The sequence below is a fragment of the Lithobates pipiens genome, unplaced genomic scaffold, assembly GCF_037356315.1.
Source record: "Lithobates pipiens isolate NorthernLeopardFrog02 unplaced genomic scaffold, aLitPip1_a1.2 Scaffold_30, whole genome shotgun sequence".
NCBI lineage: Eukaryota > Metazoa > Chordata > Amphibia > Anura > Ranidae > Lithobates > Lithobates pipiens.
The window spans coordinates 165,365,445-165,383,138 of NW_027507791.1; the positions used below are offsets into that span (position 1 = coordinate 165,365,445).

The window sequence follows — 17,694 nt, forward strand, 5'->3', positions numbered from 1 at the left end:
CAGACCAGTAGCATGTGAGTTTTGGGAAGTGTCAGACCATGTGTATTAATCCCTATCATGTATATTGCACTTAGGAAAAATAGGTGCATCTCTTCTACCCAATTCAAACAAACAATCTGGCAGGTGTTCGATAAGCCCTGTAAAGAATGAATAGTTGCAAGAGCTTGTGAGATGCTGATAGGGAAGTAACAAGGACTAATCGCCATCTATTTCTCCAATATCAGTAACCCAGTTTGCCCTACACTTCTGTGATGCATGATCCATATATGTGAGATATTAAACCCCCATGAACATCAGCATGTATGACCTCATTCACCAATGGAGATCTAGAGATCACCAAGCTGCAGGTTTGCTTTTGGACCTGCAATGCATAAATGAGCTGGAGATATTAGCAAAATGGTTTAGGAGACAGTGAAAATTCAGAGCACAACTGGCCATATGTCTTAAGGGTGACTCTAGTAAATAATTGGGAAATGTACCAAATACCCCTCTACTTCCATGTGGAGAAAGCCTGTAATTTTATCCTGTTCAATTTATGGTAAAGACAGAGAATGCACCAAATCTAGTGATAGTTTCCATTTAGGTCTGCAAAGAACCAGTGGTATCTCCCAGGTAAAGTAATGCGTCATCCGCATATAAAGATATTTTACTCTTCTAATGTGCCTCTGCAAAAGCCTACTGTGACAGGAGTCAATTTGGGTGGGGTTTGTGGAACTCAGCTTACCTTGGAGAGCTCTGAAAAATCCGTGTCTAGCTTCCCCGGACCCACTTATGTGTAAAATCACCCTGTGTCCATTAGGGGCCCAGTGTGCCTGAGACCCCCACTATGATCTGTGCTATTTAGACACACTGTACAGCCACACTGGAATGTTGTATATATTGTGTGTTGTCTCATGCTGTTGTGGACTCTTTGCTGTGATCGTTTGGGGTGTGGCTGTATTCCAATGTTCTATTGTGTCTGTCGGCCTTGGATATTATGGGATGTGTATGTAGATCAGCAGTGAGATTGGTGGGAGCAAATTCCTCCAACAGCTCTCCCTGCTGATAACGCTGTTTACTGATGAGAAGTTTGCATACACCTCACCTGCGTGTCAATGGTGATTGGAAAGTTTACCCCTCCATGAATCCAAGGGTGGGGGGAAGTGCTTCACAGAGACTTTCCTGTATGTGTCACTATAGCATTACCCTTACTATATAGGATTTACATCTTATATATATTTCAATGTATTTTATTTTGTTTGCTTTTTGATTTAAACATTTTATGCACTTTTTTATTAGCGTGACTATTTCCATTTACTAAATGGAAATGAATGCTTATGAGAATAGTTATTTCTGTAAGGATATCCTTTCACAACCCATATTAATGATTTTTCATATATCCCATTTAATGAGTTGATAAAAAGTCAAGCACAATGTCTGTCTTCAGAGTATGCTAACCACTGGCCGACCAGGCCATAGCCGAATGACAGTTACAGCGCAGTCAGATAAGTCTGGGAGGGCGCACCCACCTGGTAAAATCTGTGACAGCAGGGTCCTTGGAAACACGGATCACGGTAAAGGGCCGATGACAGCCGCCCTTTACCATGTGATCGATCTAATGATGGAGCAATCAGTTGCAAACAAGCCCACTTCAGCTCTTCCCCTCTCCGTACAGATTGGTACAGTGTGAGAGGAGAGGGGAGAGATTGGGTGCAGCAGTGCTGTGGGCTGGATCTGTAGTGCCCACAGCACTGATCTCTGTCCATTCCTGTGCTCATCCTCAAACATGCTCAGCTATTCCTCATCAGTTCACATCCATGCCACTACAGTGCCTCACAAAAGTGTAATAGGTAGTCAAACTAGATTTGAAATGCATGCCTCTAGAACACCTGATGGGTGCTCCCTGCATGTTGGGCCTCTGTATGTGGCCTGGCTCTGTAAAAGTCAAACACATGTGGTGTTGCCATACTCAGGAGTAGCAGAATATATTTTGGGGTGTAATTTTTGCTATGTACATGTTGTGTTGGAAATACATGTGCAATTTAAGCTCCTAGAACGCCTGACGGTGCTCCCTGCCTGTTGGGCTTCTGTATATGGCCTGGCTGTGTAAAAGTATCACATGTGGTATCACCATACTCAGGAGGAATAGTAGAATGTATTTTGGGGTGTAATTTGTGCTATGCTCCCTTAAAATTAAGTCCCTTGCCTCCAATGGGCCTTGCCCCTTGGATGTCCCCCGTTGATACCTGGTTGTGGGATACCATGTCCATGCCGAGTTGGGGAGGCAGTGGACCAGGAGGGATGGTAAATGTTGTGGGTATTTGTCTTTATATGCCAACCTATCTACAAATGTTTGGTTATGCTATAGGTACTATGTTGTTGTCACATGTGCACTATCGATATTGGCTGATAGAGGTTTCCACCAATGGCTCTGTCCGTGTCTGCTCGGCTGGTCCGGTTGGACAACTGCGGTTTATTACGCACGCCCTATATCCGCCATGAGCTCCCTACGTGGAATGTCAGGGGCATGCGCAATGAGATTAAGCGCACCGCTGTCCCGACATTCCTTAAATCTCAGCGTGCTGATGTCATCGCACTGGTTGAGACTCATGTTACGGGTCACTTACGATCCTCTTTGAAAAAGCCTTGGATAGGCTAGGCCTATCATGCCACTCACACCTCGTATTCCAGAGGGGTTTCGGTCCTGGTTGCAAAAAGGGTCCCATTTGATTTAATGTCACTGCAGACGGACCAGCAGGGCAGATATGTGTTTATACATGCCACCATTGACGGATCCCCTATCCTGATACTAGCTTGCTATGTCCCCCCCCCCCCCCCGTACAATTCACTTGTCATTAGTGAGGGTCTTGCCTTTATGACTCAATATCCCTCCGTACCAGCGGTGTGGATGGGAGACTTTAATATGACGCTCACTCCTGCTCTGGACCGTATGGGTGCACCTGACCCTCCCTCTGACTCGCCAGCTCACACTAGGCTATACTGCATGCTGACCGACTTTGCTATTGTCGATACTTGGCGCCACAGACACCCCCATGCTAAAGCCTTCTCATGCTTCTCGGCCAGTCACAACACTATGTCGCATATAGACTTTATTTTAATTTCAAGGTCCCCAACGCCAAAACTAGGGGATGTGGGCTTTGCTCCTAGCATACTTTCGGATCACACTCCGTACTGGATTGTGCTCCAGCTCCTGAGCGTCTCACTTGCTCCTCCTTGGCAGCTCAACCCGTTTTGGCTGACGGCTCTGAGGGACCAGGGAGACATCCCCACTGAACTACAATATTACTTCACAGCTAACGGGCACTCGGCTGCTTATGACATGGTCTGGGAGATGTTTAAACTGCATGCCCGCTCCCTCCTTTCCACGCGCATTAATAGAGTTAAAAGGCCATCTAAACTTATTCTGCAACAGGCTGCGGAACATTTACAGGTGCTGGAGGAGGCGTTGCATCGGGACCCTTCGCCCAGCACAGCCAATAATCTTAGGGTACAGACGCGTCAGGTTTCCCAGTTGCACATTGAGAAAGCCAAGCAGCGCATCTTCTTTTGTAGACAGAGGGTGTTTGAGTACGGTGAGCGATCGGGTAAACTACTTGCATACCTGGCCCAGCTGGACACGCGTCCCCCTGTGGTAGTGTCCGCGGGGGAACGATATCACCGATCCGCAACTGGTGGCGGAGGAATATGGGAAGTTCTACCATGCACTTTGCACCTCCCGGGTCACCCACACTCCCCAAGACACCAGGGACTACCTGGCGGGAGTTGCATTTCCCAGACTGGCTGATGAACAGCTTGAACTGTTAGAAGCCCCTATTACTATAGAAGAGATCTCTGCGGCCATCTCCTGCCTAGCAGCGTCCAAGGCCCCAGGATTATACGGTTTACCGCTTGAATTCTACGCCACTTACTCTGAAATCCTTATCCCTAAACTTTATGACTTATACAAATTTATGTTCGATACGGGTACCCTACCCCCCTCTATGAGAGAGGCCCAAATTGTAGTAATCCCCAAGCCCTAGGACCCTAAATACCCAGAATCGTATAGACCTATATCCCTGTTCCAAGTTGATATTAGCCTCCCGCCTCAACCAGGTCATTCTGTCCCTAGTCCACCCAGATCAGACAGGCTTTATGCCAGGGAAAAATACCGGAATGAACATTCGTCGTCTATTTATGAATATTCAGGGATTCCACAATGACATCGGGTCAAGGGTCGTGGTGGCTCTAGACGCCGCTAAGGCCTTCGATTCTGTGGAGTGGAACTACCTATGGGAGTGCCTTTCGAGATCTGGATTTGGCCCCAATTTTATTAGTTGGGTTCAACTCCTATACCAATCCCCCAAGGCCAGGGTGTTTGTGAATGGTTGGTTATCGGACCAATTTCCCCTTGAGAGGGGGACCCGACAGGGCTGTCCTCTTTCCTCTATGTTGTATGCACTAGCTGTGGAGCCGTTGGCCACCATGATTCGGGCAGACGTTAATATCTGTGGCCTTAAGATTGGTAACCTGGAAGAGAAGATCGGGATGTATGCCGATGATACCCTTCTCTACCTGGCAGACTCGGGTCCCTCTCTGTGCGCTGCCCTTCATTCTATAGAATGTATCGGTGGCCATTCAGGTTTGCGTATTAACTGGTCCAAATCTCAGATCCTTCCCATTGACCATTTTCCCCCTCCGTTCACATCTCCACCTCTGAGCCTCCCAAGGGTCTCCTCGATTAACTACCTTGGGGTGCAGGTGACCAGATCGCTCGCAGACTACACACTCCTTAACATTGAACCCCTATGTACCCTGATCAAGACAGACACAGAATTGGGCCAGACTACCACTGGGCATTATGGGACGCATTAATTTGGTTAAAATTATACTCTTACCAAAGATACTCTATCTCGTGTGGCATGCCCCCCTATATATACCACAAAAAATTTTCAAAACGATTGAGTCTGTTCTTAACTCATTTATATGGGGGCACAGCAGACAAATTATCCTGGAAGCTCCTAAAAAGCGCGGCGACGCTGGGAGGAGCTGCTCTTCCAGACTTTCAGGAGTACTACCTTGCCTCCCAATTATCACATTTTTATTATTTTGACAAAAACGAACTACTACAATATCAGGCACTAATCTGTGGGAATCCTGACAATCCAGCTCACAACCCCCCCTTCAGGCAGTCCTCAGGGCCCCCTTGACGGGTTGCTCCCCCCGCCATAACGCAGACATGCTGACACATCACTGGAGGGTGTGGGGGGTGGCACTGAAAAAACTTGGGATCCCACGGGTCCACTCCCACACGCCTCTTTGGTTCAACATGCACCTACCTGAACTGCTGTCCGTTCCAGATCCTGCAGTGTGGATACGCCACGGGATCTTATATATTTATCAGGTCATGACTACTATGGGAATAAAAACATTTCAAATGCTCAAGGATGAATTTTCCCTCCCTGTCTCCTTTTTTGATACCTGCAGCTTCGCCACGCCATACAAACCCAATTTATTAGCTCTAACCCATCCTTGGTAGTCCCCTCTATAGTAGATACAGTTACGGGTACTGAGCCAGCTAAATTAATCTCCACCTTGTACTCTGCTATCCATCTCCCTGGTGTCAAGGCCTTGGCCTATGCCGCTAAGACCAGATGGGAGGTGGATGTTGGGCCTATTGCGGATGAGGATTGGGATGACATTCTGGGGGATGTGAAATATGTATCCCCCCGGCTGTCAGATCGCCTCACGCAGCTGTATATCATACACAGGACATATCTAACTCCCCAGAAGATAGCACGTTTCAAGCCCATGTACAATCCGGGATGCCATCAATGTGGTCATACCCTGGGCTCCCTTTATTACCTTCTATGGACCTGTCCAACTATTCAAGCATACTGGATGCAAGTGATACGATTCCTGCATGACCAGATGGGTTCGCCTGCTACCCTAGACCCCAAAATGTGCCTGCTCGGTCTGATGCCTAGCTTAGAAGCTGATAAATCTCTTCGCACCTTTTTGCATGAGACCCTATTCCTGGCAAGGAAAGCGGTGGCTCGAAGGTGGATGCAGGCCCTGCCCCCCACAATCCAGTGTTGGAAAAAAAAAGAGGTAAATGATACTCTTCCATATAAGAAGCTGATTTATGTGCACAGGGGGTGTTCACCTAAATACAAAAAGGTCTGGGGTAGATGGTTGGCAGATGGTGAAACGTATACTTGATATACTCGCCCTTCATCTTCCCCTTTCCCTCTTTTTTTTCTCCTCCCCCCCTCTCTGTCTCTCCCCCTTTCCTTTGTCTTCTTTTTATACATTCATATATACTATGTGATGGCTCTACCTCTTGTGGGTATTTTGCTTTATGCTTCACGGTTACTGTAATGTCTCTATATATGTGCTATTGTTTTGGCCATGTTGGCCTCTGTCGATTTATGTACCAAGCATTCGTACTTCAATAAAGTTGGCTTTTTTTCAATTAAAAAAAAGAATATGGGATAATATTTTACGGATGTGTGATAGTCTGAAGCATTCACCAATGCAAAGGGCAGGTTCGGAGGGACACTGGGGACAATGGTAGCTAGTATCTCTTTGAAATCCTTTATTGCTGCATACTCTACATATTTTTTGGCGTCTTCGGCCTGCTTCAGATGGTGGAATGTGATTCGGGAAGTGGAGTTCATGAAGCCGGCTAACAGCATCAGAGCAAAGGTATTCTGGAGGGTGGTCTTTGTTGCTAGCTGTGGGACGTGGCAACTTCTATGAATTTTAGGAAGTGGTCAGGGCTTTCTGTGGATTTGGTGTAAATTATGGCATTATAGGGCAACAGGCATTATAAATGGCCAAATTGATTAACTAGAGTGCCATTTTCTTGTACCAGACACAGGACCTCCTTATTGCTAAATAGGGCTGGAAGCATTTGGTCGTTGAAATCATCACCCCCCCCCCCCCATGTGCAGATTGTAATCTTGTACACATTTTGGCTTTACAATGGGACTTCATCTTCTCTGAACTTCAACTGTAATGTCATCATGGATAGTGGACATCTTGTACACATTCCCGGTATCCTTCCACCTCAAGGCCAGCACTTTGTTGCATCTCAAAATTGCTCTCTTCCCTTCGCAATTTCTTATTTACTATGGCTTGTGGGAAGCCCTTCCTATTCTTTCTGGAGGCTCCACAGGCCAGGGTTTCAGCAGTGGGTAAGCCAGGTCCCATACAAGTTTACCAGTTGTATGGGCCAGGCACTCAGGGGGCTGGAGCTGGGAATCTCTTCCTTCGTATATGCGGAACGCATACAGATATCCCGTGATTCTCTCAAAGTTTATACAATTTTACACTGTATTTGGCCCTTTTGCTAGGAATGTATTGTTTTATTCCTAGTCGGCCTGAAAAGGGTACCAGGGACTCATCTACACATATATACTTATCGGGGACAGAGTTCTGAAAATTGTTAGGAAAAGAAATGAATGAGTGGGCGAATTTTGGATGATTGCGGGGAGGGCACTAGGTGTTGTCACTGAAATGAAGAAAGCGCATTTCATGGACATTACTGAAGAATAAATGGGCATGTGGTGAATAGGGTGGATCGACCAATAGGCATGTCCTTCATTATTCTTATGTTTATGGTGAGGTGGCCCATAAACACTTTAAACTCCTCCAGAGTTAAATCCTTCCACTCAAATGGACTGGCATATGATGATTGGGTGTTGTTGGCAATATGCTGCGGGGCATATAAATTGGTCTGGTCCACGATGAGTTGCAGCAAAGTGTCGGGCAAAAATAAATTAAAACAATCAATTTCAGAAAAATATTGGTTATTGGCCTGCACACCTGGCTGTGCGGTAAAAGGGGGAATTCTTGTTGATCCTGAGTCGGAAGTCAGCCATGTTGAATTGGCAAGACCATCTGGGAGACATGTAGCGGCCCTGGCTCTTGAGGGACGTGACCCTCCAGTGCTGGTAGTTGGGGGATTTGAAGTTCCTGTGCTGGCATTTAGGCGTAATGCTGTGGCGGTGCTGGTACTTGGCATTTCTTGTGGCCTTTCGCTGGTGGCAGCTCTGGTACTGGCCCTTTGGTTTTGGGTTCTATTGCTAGCAGCAGCCTGGTTTCCAGAGTCTTAGGAGGGATCCGTTCTTCCTGCTTAATTTGCCGATCCACTATCGATTGGTTCAAATGCTGAATTTGATTCACAATCAGAATTGGCATTTGAATGTGATGAGTACTCCCCGCTGCTCTCATCAACCATGGTGAGGATCTGGAACACCTCTCCTCACTTGTTTAGAATCTTTTGGACATTTTTTTTTCTGATGGGCTGTGCGACGGGTGACAAATGACGGTCACCGATGTGTGACAGGTGACAGTCACTGATGCTAGTCTCTGATGGTGACTGATGCACTTTATGGGACTGAAAGGTAACAGATGAGGGTCACTGGTGATGGCCACTGATGGGTGACAGGTGCACCGCTGACGGCAGTCTGGCGACGACAGGTGCACTTTTATAAGCACGAATGTGGTGACTGATGTGACTGTTAGGTGACAGGTTCTCTATGTTGTGTTGGTGCAGTAAACCAAAATACACACAGAGATCGGTAAACTCACTGCTCCTGGCTCTTCCCTCCTTACACTGGAAACGGTGTGTGAGGAGAGAAGAGACGGTAAAAGCTAATAACTGCTCTATGTTTACATTTATTGATTGGCTGTGAATGAATCACAGCCGATCACGTGGTAAACAGCCAGCAGCCATTGGCAGTGACGAGCAGTGTTTTTGGGAACACACCGACATGACCACGCTGCGCTCTCCCGATCGTTCACATGCGCAGCCTAAAGATGGGAATACCCATTTGTGATCAGCAGTGACATAAGCGAGACTGATCACATGGTGAACAGCCATGTGTAATGGCTGTTCACCCGTCGGTGACCTGCTTTGTCTCAGGGACACGCCCCCACCGACAGTGCAGGGCTGTGCGCCCACACGGAATGTAATGCAACAGCGTATTAACTTAATGGTACTGCGTTTTTTGATCGAAAAACCAGGAAAAAATAAAATATATTGCATATTCAATTGCAACTATACGGCCGCCTGCAAAACTTTGCAGCCAAAACAGGCATCAGCCGATGCACTGACGTCTACCTTGTAGAACTTGGTAAACGTGTAGACAGACTACTAGGTTGCCACTTTACACACCTGCGCGACAGACGCTTGGTGTCGGAAGGCCTAAGACGTTCCGATTGCCCTTGTGGAGTGGGCCGTAACCGGCAAGGGGGGCACTTGCTCCTTCAAGGCATAGGCTTGCACTAAAATCTGTCTGATCCACCTGGAAAAGGTGGCAGACGAGACCACCATGCTTCTTTGGACCAGCAACCAAAACAATGAGTCTCGCTTCTGAAAGGGAGCAGTGGCAGACAAATACACCTTAAGAGCCCAAACCACGTCCAGAGCGTGAAGGGCCACCTCCTTAGGGTGTTTCGGCTTAGGACACAGAGATGGTAATACAATGTCCTCATTGATATGGAAAGCCAAAACCACTTTCGGCAGAAAAGACGGTTGCGGGCGCAACACCACCTTATCCTTGTGCATAACCAGATAAGGCGACGCAGCAGGACAAAGCCGCCAGTTCCAAAACCCTTCTGGCCGACGTGATGGTCACTAGAAAGACCACTTTTTGGGAAAGAGTCAATAGGGGAATCTCCCTGATATTTTCAAACGGCGGTTTTTGAAATGCAGATAACACCAGGTTCAAATCCCACGGAGATAACAGTGGACGCACCGGAGGGACTACATGTCGCACCCCCTGAACAAAGGTACTCACTAATGTGCGAGATGCCAGGGGTCGCTGAAAAAAAAAAAAAAAAACAAGGCTGAAATTTGCCCCTTAATGGTGCTTAACACCAATTTCTGGTCTACTCCTTGCTGAAGAAACAGCAGGATCGTGGCTATGGAAAAGGAGCGCAGATGCCATCCTTTCTCCTCACACATGGAGATGTAGGTCTTCCAGGTATGATGATATAACTTCAGAGAAGATGACTTCCAAGTCCTCAACATAGTTGGGATCACCAAGTCCGATAGACCCCGGTTACTTAACACCTGTCTCTCAATAGTCATGCCATTAAAGCCAGAAATGGTAAAGCAGGATGGAGAATTGGACCTTGAGACAGAAGGTCCTCTCGCAATGGCAGTCGCCATGGAGCATCCGCCACCAGGAGCACTAGGTCTGCATCCCAAGGACGCCAAGGCCAATCTGGGGCAATGAGTATTACTGGGATCCCCTCGACTTCCACTCTGTGAAACAGACGTGGCAACAGTTTTAGTGGAGGAAAGGCGTAGATCAGCTGGTACTGATCCCACAGAGCCACCAGCGCATCTGCCCATGGATCTCTTGTCGTGGACATGAATCTCAGCACCTTCCAATTAAGATGGGAGGCCAGAAGATCCACGTCTGGTGTACCCCACCCCACTACACATTAGTCTGAATACCTGTGGATGCAACGCCCATTCTCCTGGGTCCAGTATCTGGTAAAACTCAGATAGTCCGCCTGCCAGTTCTCCACTCACGGGGTGTAAATGGCAGACAGGGCTGGTACGTGTCGCTCTGCCCACCGAAGTATGTGAGCGACCTCCCGTGCGGCGGCTGAGCTTCTAGTTCCTCCTTGGTGATTAACATATGCCACAGCTGTGGCGTTACCTGACTGGATTATGATTGGATGCCCCTGAAGTCCCATCGACCATGTGGAGAGGCACAGCCTGATCGCTCTTAGCTCAAGCAGATTGATCGGCAACTTGGATTCTTCGGCTGACCAGAGGCCCTGAGCCGACTGAACCCCCATCATTCTACCCCAGTTGGATAGGCTGGCTTCCGTTGTGATCACTGTACACTTCAGAGGTAGGAACGACTTCCCGGACTGAATCACCAGGGACCACAGCCACCATAGCCCCCAGGAGGAGATCGTCTAGGTATCTTGCAACCGCAATCCCATGTTGCCGCAGCAATGCCAAAACTGGAGCCAATAAATAAAGATGCCAGAGAGTCCCCTTGATGGAGTGCAGCGACTACTGAGCGAACTGATTCCATTCTGAACCTCTGCACTTTCACAAAGTGATTGAGGGCTTTTAGGTCCAAGATTGTAGTTCCCAAGAAGGAAGGGGTATGTCCAAACAGATTTGAGTAGAATCCCTGGAACTGTTCAGATTCCGGAAGCGGTACAACCACCCCGCAACTCAGCAGGTCCCTTACTGCCCCCAAGAGGGCCTCCCGGCGAGCCGGGGATACGGTTATGCTGGAGGGGAAGAATCTCTTTGGTGGCCAAGAGAGAAACTACCTTGTAGCCGGAGGAAATCAGATTGCAGACCCAGTGGTTGGATAGTCGAGAGGACCACCGGGCTGCAAACTCCCGAAGGCGACCCCCCCACCCGAGACATGGGGCAAACCTTCATGCGGTAGCACTTTTGTTCGCAGGCTTGAGGTTCCAGGGATGTTTTTGTCCTTCCGTGGTCATCCTGTCAGGCTGGGGACATTTAACCAAAGCTCCGGGCGGACGAAAAAGCAGTTTGTGAGCGGAAAAAGAGGGCCCTTGCCTGCAGCGTGGCTCCTTAGGCTTCCTGGCTTGTGGGAGTAAGGTACTCTTACCACCGGTGGCATTTTTAATGTCATCTAATGAGGCCCCAAAGAGCCTCTTGCCAAGGAAGGGAAGATCCGTCAGGGCTTTTTTGGATGCCTGGTCAGCAGACCAGCATTTTAATCAAATCAGGCGCCTCAGCACCACTGCTGACACTGAAGCCCTGGATAACAGAGGAAGAGTATCCAGGGCCGCGTCACAAACGTACTTAAGGTCTTGCACTAGTTGGTCTGCTAGTTCCACACAGACAGGAGAAGCCTGTTGCTCTCCCAATTCGCAGTGCAACGGTTCTGCTCACTCAGTGTCTGCGACACAAGGAATGAGCCACTGCCTCTGCCTTCTTGTCCGTGGGATCCTTAAATGCAGGAGTCCCCTCTACCGGGATCGTCGTTAGAGAAGGCTTTACTCAAAGGGGTAACGCACCGCCATGGATTTGGGGACCGAAAAGGCCCGTTGTGGGTGACTCCATTCCTTGTAAATGAACTTGTCAAAATAAGTCAGACACGGGAACACCTTAGGTGAACGTGCTGGCTTGCGGGATCCAAAGGGGACCGCTACATCAGCAGAGGGATCTGCTGGCTCCTGAATCTTCAGGGTATCACGCACAGCTGTGATAAGTGCTCCAACAAGCTCTTTGTCGTGCACGGACCCGGACGGGGATTCATCCCCACTGTCCTGGTCAGCGTCATCTGACAAGACAGAGTAGGGGTCACCAGCTTCAACAGGACCAGAGTCTGCATCAGAGCTCTCCCCAGAGGACGGGGGGGGCGGCCTCCATCTTGGCAACGAATGAATTGAGGACTGCCGCCAGGGTGTCTATAGGCACTGCGCAGTCCACAGGCGACCTGGTTGCAATTGCCTGGATTTCGGGGGAAAAAACACCAGTTTCTGAAGCCATGCTGTCCCTACCCTGTCTGTCACCTGAAGGGGACTTCGGACAGTGACAGTCCCACCCTCCTTACTGCCGCTGGTTTAGGGGCTCTGTCGTGCTGGACTCACCACCCTGAGGAGTTCTGCACTATTCAGCAGGTAGTGCCTGTAGTTCCTGTTGGCTCCCAGGTGCAGAGGAAACAGTGCTGTGTCGGTGGAAGCAGCTGCAAATGGCGATAAAAGCGCTCTGAAATGTGCTCAGGCTTCAAGAAAATGGCCGCCCAGCGTCCAGCACAAGGACATAAAACAGAGGGAAAATGGCTGTGAGGGCACAGGAGCACATGCTGCCACTTGAGAACACTCAAAAAACGTGTTCAGGCTACAAGAAAATGGCCACTGGTGTTCTGAATAGAAAATCACCAGGAAAATGGCAGCTGAAGCCCAGGAAAGCATGCTGCCTTGCCTACACCTAAAATGGCCACCAAAAACAGCTCCATGAGGTACAGGGAGAATCAATGGTGGTGAGCAGGACATCAGCATGGCCTCACAGACACCTTCCAGGGGCATGAAAAACAAGACCCAGGACACAGCTAGCCAGTGTAACCCCCCCCCCTCAGCAGCCACATGCAGCATCCTCCCACAGGGGGGGGGGAAGGTAGGGACAGGGAGAGAACAGAGGGAGGTAAGGGACCCCCGAATCAACCTCCCAGGGAATGCCCAGCTACTCAGCCCCACCAAGGCAGGGAGAGCTGTACTTACCAGCCCTGAAGAGCTGGGAGACATTCCATCACAGATCCACTCACTGATCAGTACAGGGTGGCTGCTGGCCCAGCATACTGGGACGCAGACATCAGTAGCCCGGTCATATGTATGCCCCGGAGCATAAAAGCTCACTGACCACCCCTGGAGCTGAGGTTTTCCTTGTGGCCTGCCTAGCGCGTAGCTGCGGCCTGCACACACTCGATGGCCGGACTGGGGAGACTACAAGGATAAGAGTATACAGCCTGTCACCCAACCGACTGTTGATAGTAGATCACAGGATCAATCATCTTGCGCAAAAAGTCACGCTTCTGCAGAAAAAAAAAAAGCACGGACCGATGGGCCCGCAGGGTTCCTGGGTCCTTCTCCTTCACTAGGCAAAATAAAACTGATGGCTGCATGGCAGGCTGGAGGGTTGTTGCCCAAGGGACCGCTCCCCCTGGGCGGAACTAAGAGTTCTGAGTGTTGTATTACAACTAATGCCTAGTATCTCCTGGTAATAGGGCATAACAACCCAATGGCTAAGAAGGGAGCTGTGTCGGTCGGTGAATATAAGAGAAAAAAAGGACAAAAATTCCATATTGCATGACTATTTGTCATAGAAAATGTGAGAGCACTGAAAGCTGAAAATTGGTCTGGTTAGAAAGGGGCTTTATTTAAGTGCCCAGTGGGAAAGTGGTTAAAGTGACACTAAACAATATCCTCGTTTTCAATACCTGTAACTTTTTTTCACAACATTTTCTAACAGTATTTTCAGCCTTATTGTAATGTTCTCTGAGCTCCCAAACCTCTTTCCCCTGTCACTTTTATTTATTAGGAATGTACAGTGCACATTCGTTGTGGTCATGTGCACTGTTCTATGTACACTACAGATCCAGATATGTTCATAGTACATATCAGGAGTGAGCAGGAGAGGGTAGTTATGCTCATACACACAGTGGGACCATGAAGAAAGGATATAGCCACCTACTAACAATAAATCAGATCACAGCAATAGAAAGGGAATTTAAAGCATTAAAATGTACATTTTGAGGTAGAAATACACGCTTGAATATTTTTTTTTCCTTTTCAAGCCAAAGTTTTATGTTCTTGTAAAGTTAGTGGGCCACAATTCCTGTACCCGTTTTCACGCTCCTTCCACTGAGCTTCTTCTAAAAAAGGTCAAGTGATTAAATTTCAACTCTACTTTAAATTCACTAATTTCAGTTATGTTTAAGAATTCATAATTGCTGATAAAATTGAGACAACGTAAAGGTAAAAAGCAGCCAGGCTTGAATGAAAAATGAACAGCTTTCAATAGAGCTATAAATAAAATCTTTGAAAGTTTTATTACACATAATAGGCGTATGCTTCGAAAACACATGTAGTTGTGGACCAAGACAATCGGATGCCTTTATTTTTGCCGATTTCACATGGATTTTCAGTGGAGGCCATTAGCCAATTTTGAATGAATTACTGAGTTCAGACTTAAAATGGAACCTCTCAAAAAGTGCAATAAGAGAACTGCCACTGTCGAAAAATGCTGAGGCTTCAGCTTTAAGCTGGCCATAGATGGATCGAATTTTAGTCGGTTCAGCAGGGACTAGCCAAGATTCGATCCACGTATGGGCAGACTGTACGGAATTTGATTCAGTGATGGACTTTAGTACAACTGGCCTGCCTTAGAGTTCTTTCACAATGTGATTAACTTAATTCTAGTACACACGGGTCGGTACAATAAAGACTGTCTGACATTCGGCGCATCTGTATGGCAGCCGGTCTGACAGAAGCTTGTTTGACTGGCATCTGTAAGATGAGCATGCTGGGAAACCCAGCAGCCGACCAACTCGAGCACTGACTGGAGTGGGGGCGTCCTTGTCAGAAAACAAGAGAACAGCAGGGGAGATCGCTGAACTAACATCGGAATATAAGTACAGAGCTAATCAGAGCTGGGTTCAACAAAAATAAAATTGCGGTGTGTACCAGGCTTTACCTGGAACAAGCAGATGCAATTTTTTTTTTTCAAGATATCTAATCTGGATATAATTGTTCTGGGTCGGTAACTCACTTAATTGCTAAAGAAACAATAAGACCTCATGCAAACAGGATGTAAAAAAATAAATAAAATTGACACTTTTACAAGTGTTTGACTTTTTCCAGCCTCTAAACGACCATCTAGGTTAGCCTGTATGTCAACATAGGTGTTTACAGGGATATTAGAAGTGGAGATTTTAGAAGTTGAAAAAAAAAATCATTTGGGCATTCAGGAGAGAAGCACGTTTGACGTGCCTATTCTATTCTGGCCAATAAAATGAATGAACACCCAAACACTTTGACAAAACATGCATTTGTTAAAGCCGCTTTTCTCTTTCCAGAAGAAAAGGCATTTAGAGGAGCTGGGCAATTGTCCAGTGTGCATGAGGCCTAAGGATTATAGCATTAAAGTATGCTTGCTTTATGTTTGCTTTGAAAAGTGATTCACTAGGCGCTGAATGGGAAGCGAGTTTAGGAGATTCCAATTTAAAAAACAGGTCAGCTACCTGAGTCAACATAATATCTGCCACATATGTTCATACGAATCCTTTATTGAGTTATCTTCTTACAATTGTGGTTTTTAGGTTATTTACAACCTGTGAATTTATACAGTCAGCCATGTGACCATACTGCAGAAAAACAAAAACAAAAATATTATGCTCATCACAGGTATATCCAAATGCAGCATTGTCCTTCAATCCAATGATATAAGAAAGTAAGTTTATCATACAAAAATGCCTCTGAAGGTTTTTTTCACGTACAAAGATTTAATAACGTAGCGCCCACACAGCCTCTTATCCATATGCTGCAGAGCCTCAGAATCCCTTGTAATACTGTGCACTGAGATCAGGCTTAAGAGTGGGGAGGCAAACAAAAATAATGCAAAAACCACATATCCACTGTGAGGGAAGAGAATTGATGTGGTTTACTTCCTTTAAGTCAGTAGGTTTATTTTACAGGTTAATTCAATTTCCAAGTCTATGCTTAATTTTGTTGCTGCTCCAACCCAAGGAGGACAAACCGATGAAGGTTGAGACACAATGGAACATGCAAGGTCAGAAGCAGAAGGCTGGTAGTCCAGGTTAAATAAGTCCTCTTCTTTTCTTGTAGTCCTCCAGATTTAAAGATCTCCGTGGCGCACCATCCTTGGCAGGGGGTGCCTTTGCAGAAATAGCAAGGGACTTGGATTCTGTAAATCAAAATAGAAGAGGTTTCATGGATACAGTTAAAAGTAAAACTAGATTTTTTTTTTTTTTTTTTTTTTTAGAGAAGAGTGCCAATTTTCACATTTAAATGAGGTATTTTACTTCCTACCAGATTAGAAAGAAAAATGAAAAGAGGCTATTGTGAACTTTCATTGTACCGTAAAAAAGGCTTAACATACACAAAATAAAAATATGAATTTTATTACAACACTATTAAAACATACAATTTAAAATAGGCACATTATCTTGTGTACTAAATATTCTGCTCTAGAAAAAACACAGATGGAGTGACCTCTGGACATAAACCACTGTCTACTTTAACAAATACCATCTGTGAATTGAACGCTCAACATGTTTCGTGGGGAAGACCACCGTTTCTTCAGGGGCTTATTATATGGAAATATAGAGCTGTCATTACATTCAATATTATAAAAGAGTCCAGAGAAAGTAATTAGATTAACATTTAGGTACAGATTTATGATATACTATGCATATACAGAGATCCCACGCATGCGGTCTTACCCGGGACATGGTCAAAAAGCACAGACCCAAAATTAAGTCTGCACCATCGAATGCAGAAGCCCCACATACACAGGGAAATGCCCTGTTCTCTGTCTGGCAGAAAAATAGGATTTTTAAAACGGTTCACCTGTAAAATCCTTTTCTTTGGATGTACATCATGGGAAACAGAGCCATAGTACTATGTGGGTTTAATAGGCCACCTTCAAGTGCTGGACAAGTAAGCCGTTTTAAAAATCCTATTTTCTTATCGTACATCACGGGACCCAGAGTCATAGTACTTACCAAGTGGGATGCCACATAGCAATGCCAACTGAAGGGAGGGAGACAACAAAAGTAGGGCACCAAGAGACCAAAGAACTCATACTGCAGCCTGCAGTACACTGTGCTCAAAGGTGCTATCCTCATGACCTCTCACATCTACTTGATAAAATTTGGTAAATGTGTGGACTGAAGACCAAGTTGCAGCCTTGCAGATGTGAGCCAAGGAGGCTTGGTGATGCACTGCCCAAGAAGACCTAACAGCCCTGGTGGAGTGAGCTTTAATATGAAAAGAGGGAATTTTCCTCTTTAAACCATAAGCTTGAACAATCACTTGACGAATCCATTTAGAAATAGTAGATTTTGACGCTGCCTGTTTTCTTTTAGGACCGTCTGAAAGCACAAACAAAACTTCTGTTTTACGAATCTGAGTGGCCACTTTCAAATAGGCCTTGACTCTCACCACATCAGAAGAACG

At 46.6% G+C, this 17,694-nt stretch overlaps 1 protein-coding gene across 1 annotated transcript in view; it reads right to left on the reverse strand.

Annotated features, from left to right (window-relative positions):
* Positions 1-15,762: 15,762 nt before the first annotated feature.
* Positions 15,763-17,694, reverse strand: part of RTF1 (RTF1 homolog, Paf1/RNA polymerase II complex component) — a 520,646-nt gene continuing 518,714 nt past the window's right edge. The window contains exon 18 of the mRNA XM_077465048.1: positions 15,763-16,420. Coding sequence (XP_077321174.1) covers positions 16,314-16,420 — 107 coding nt within the window. The 3' untranslated portion in view covers positions 15,763-16,313. The remainder of the gene's footprint in view (positions 16,421-17,694) is intronic.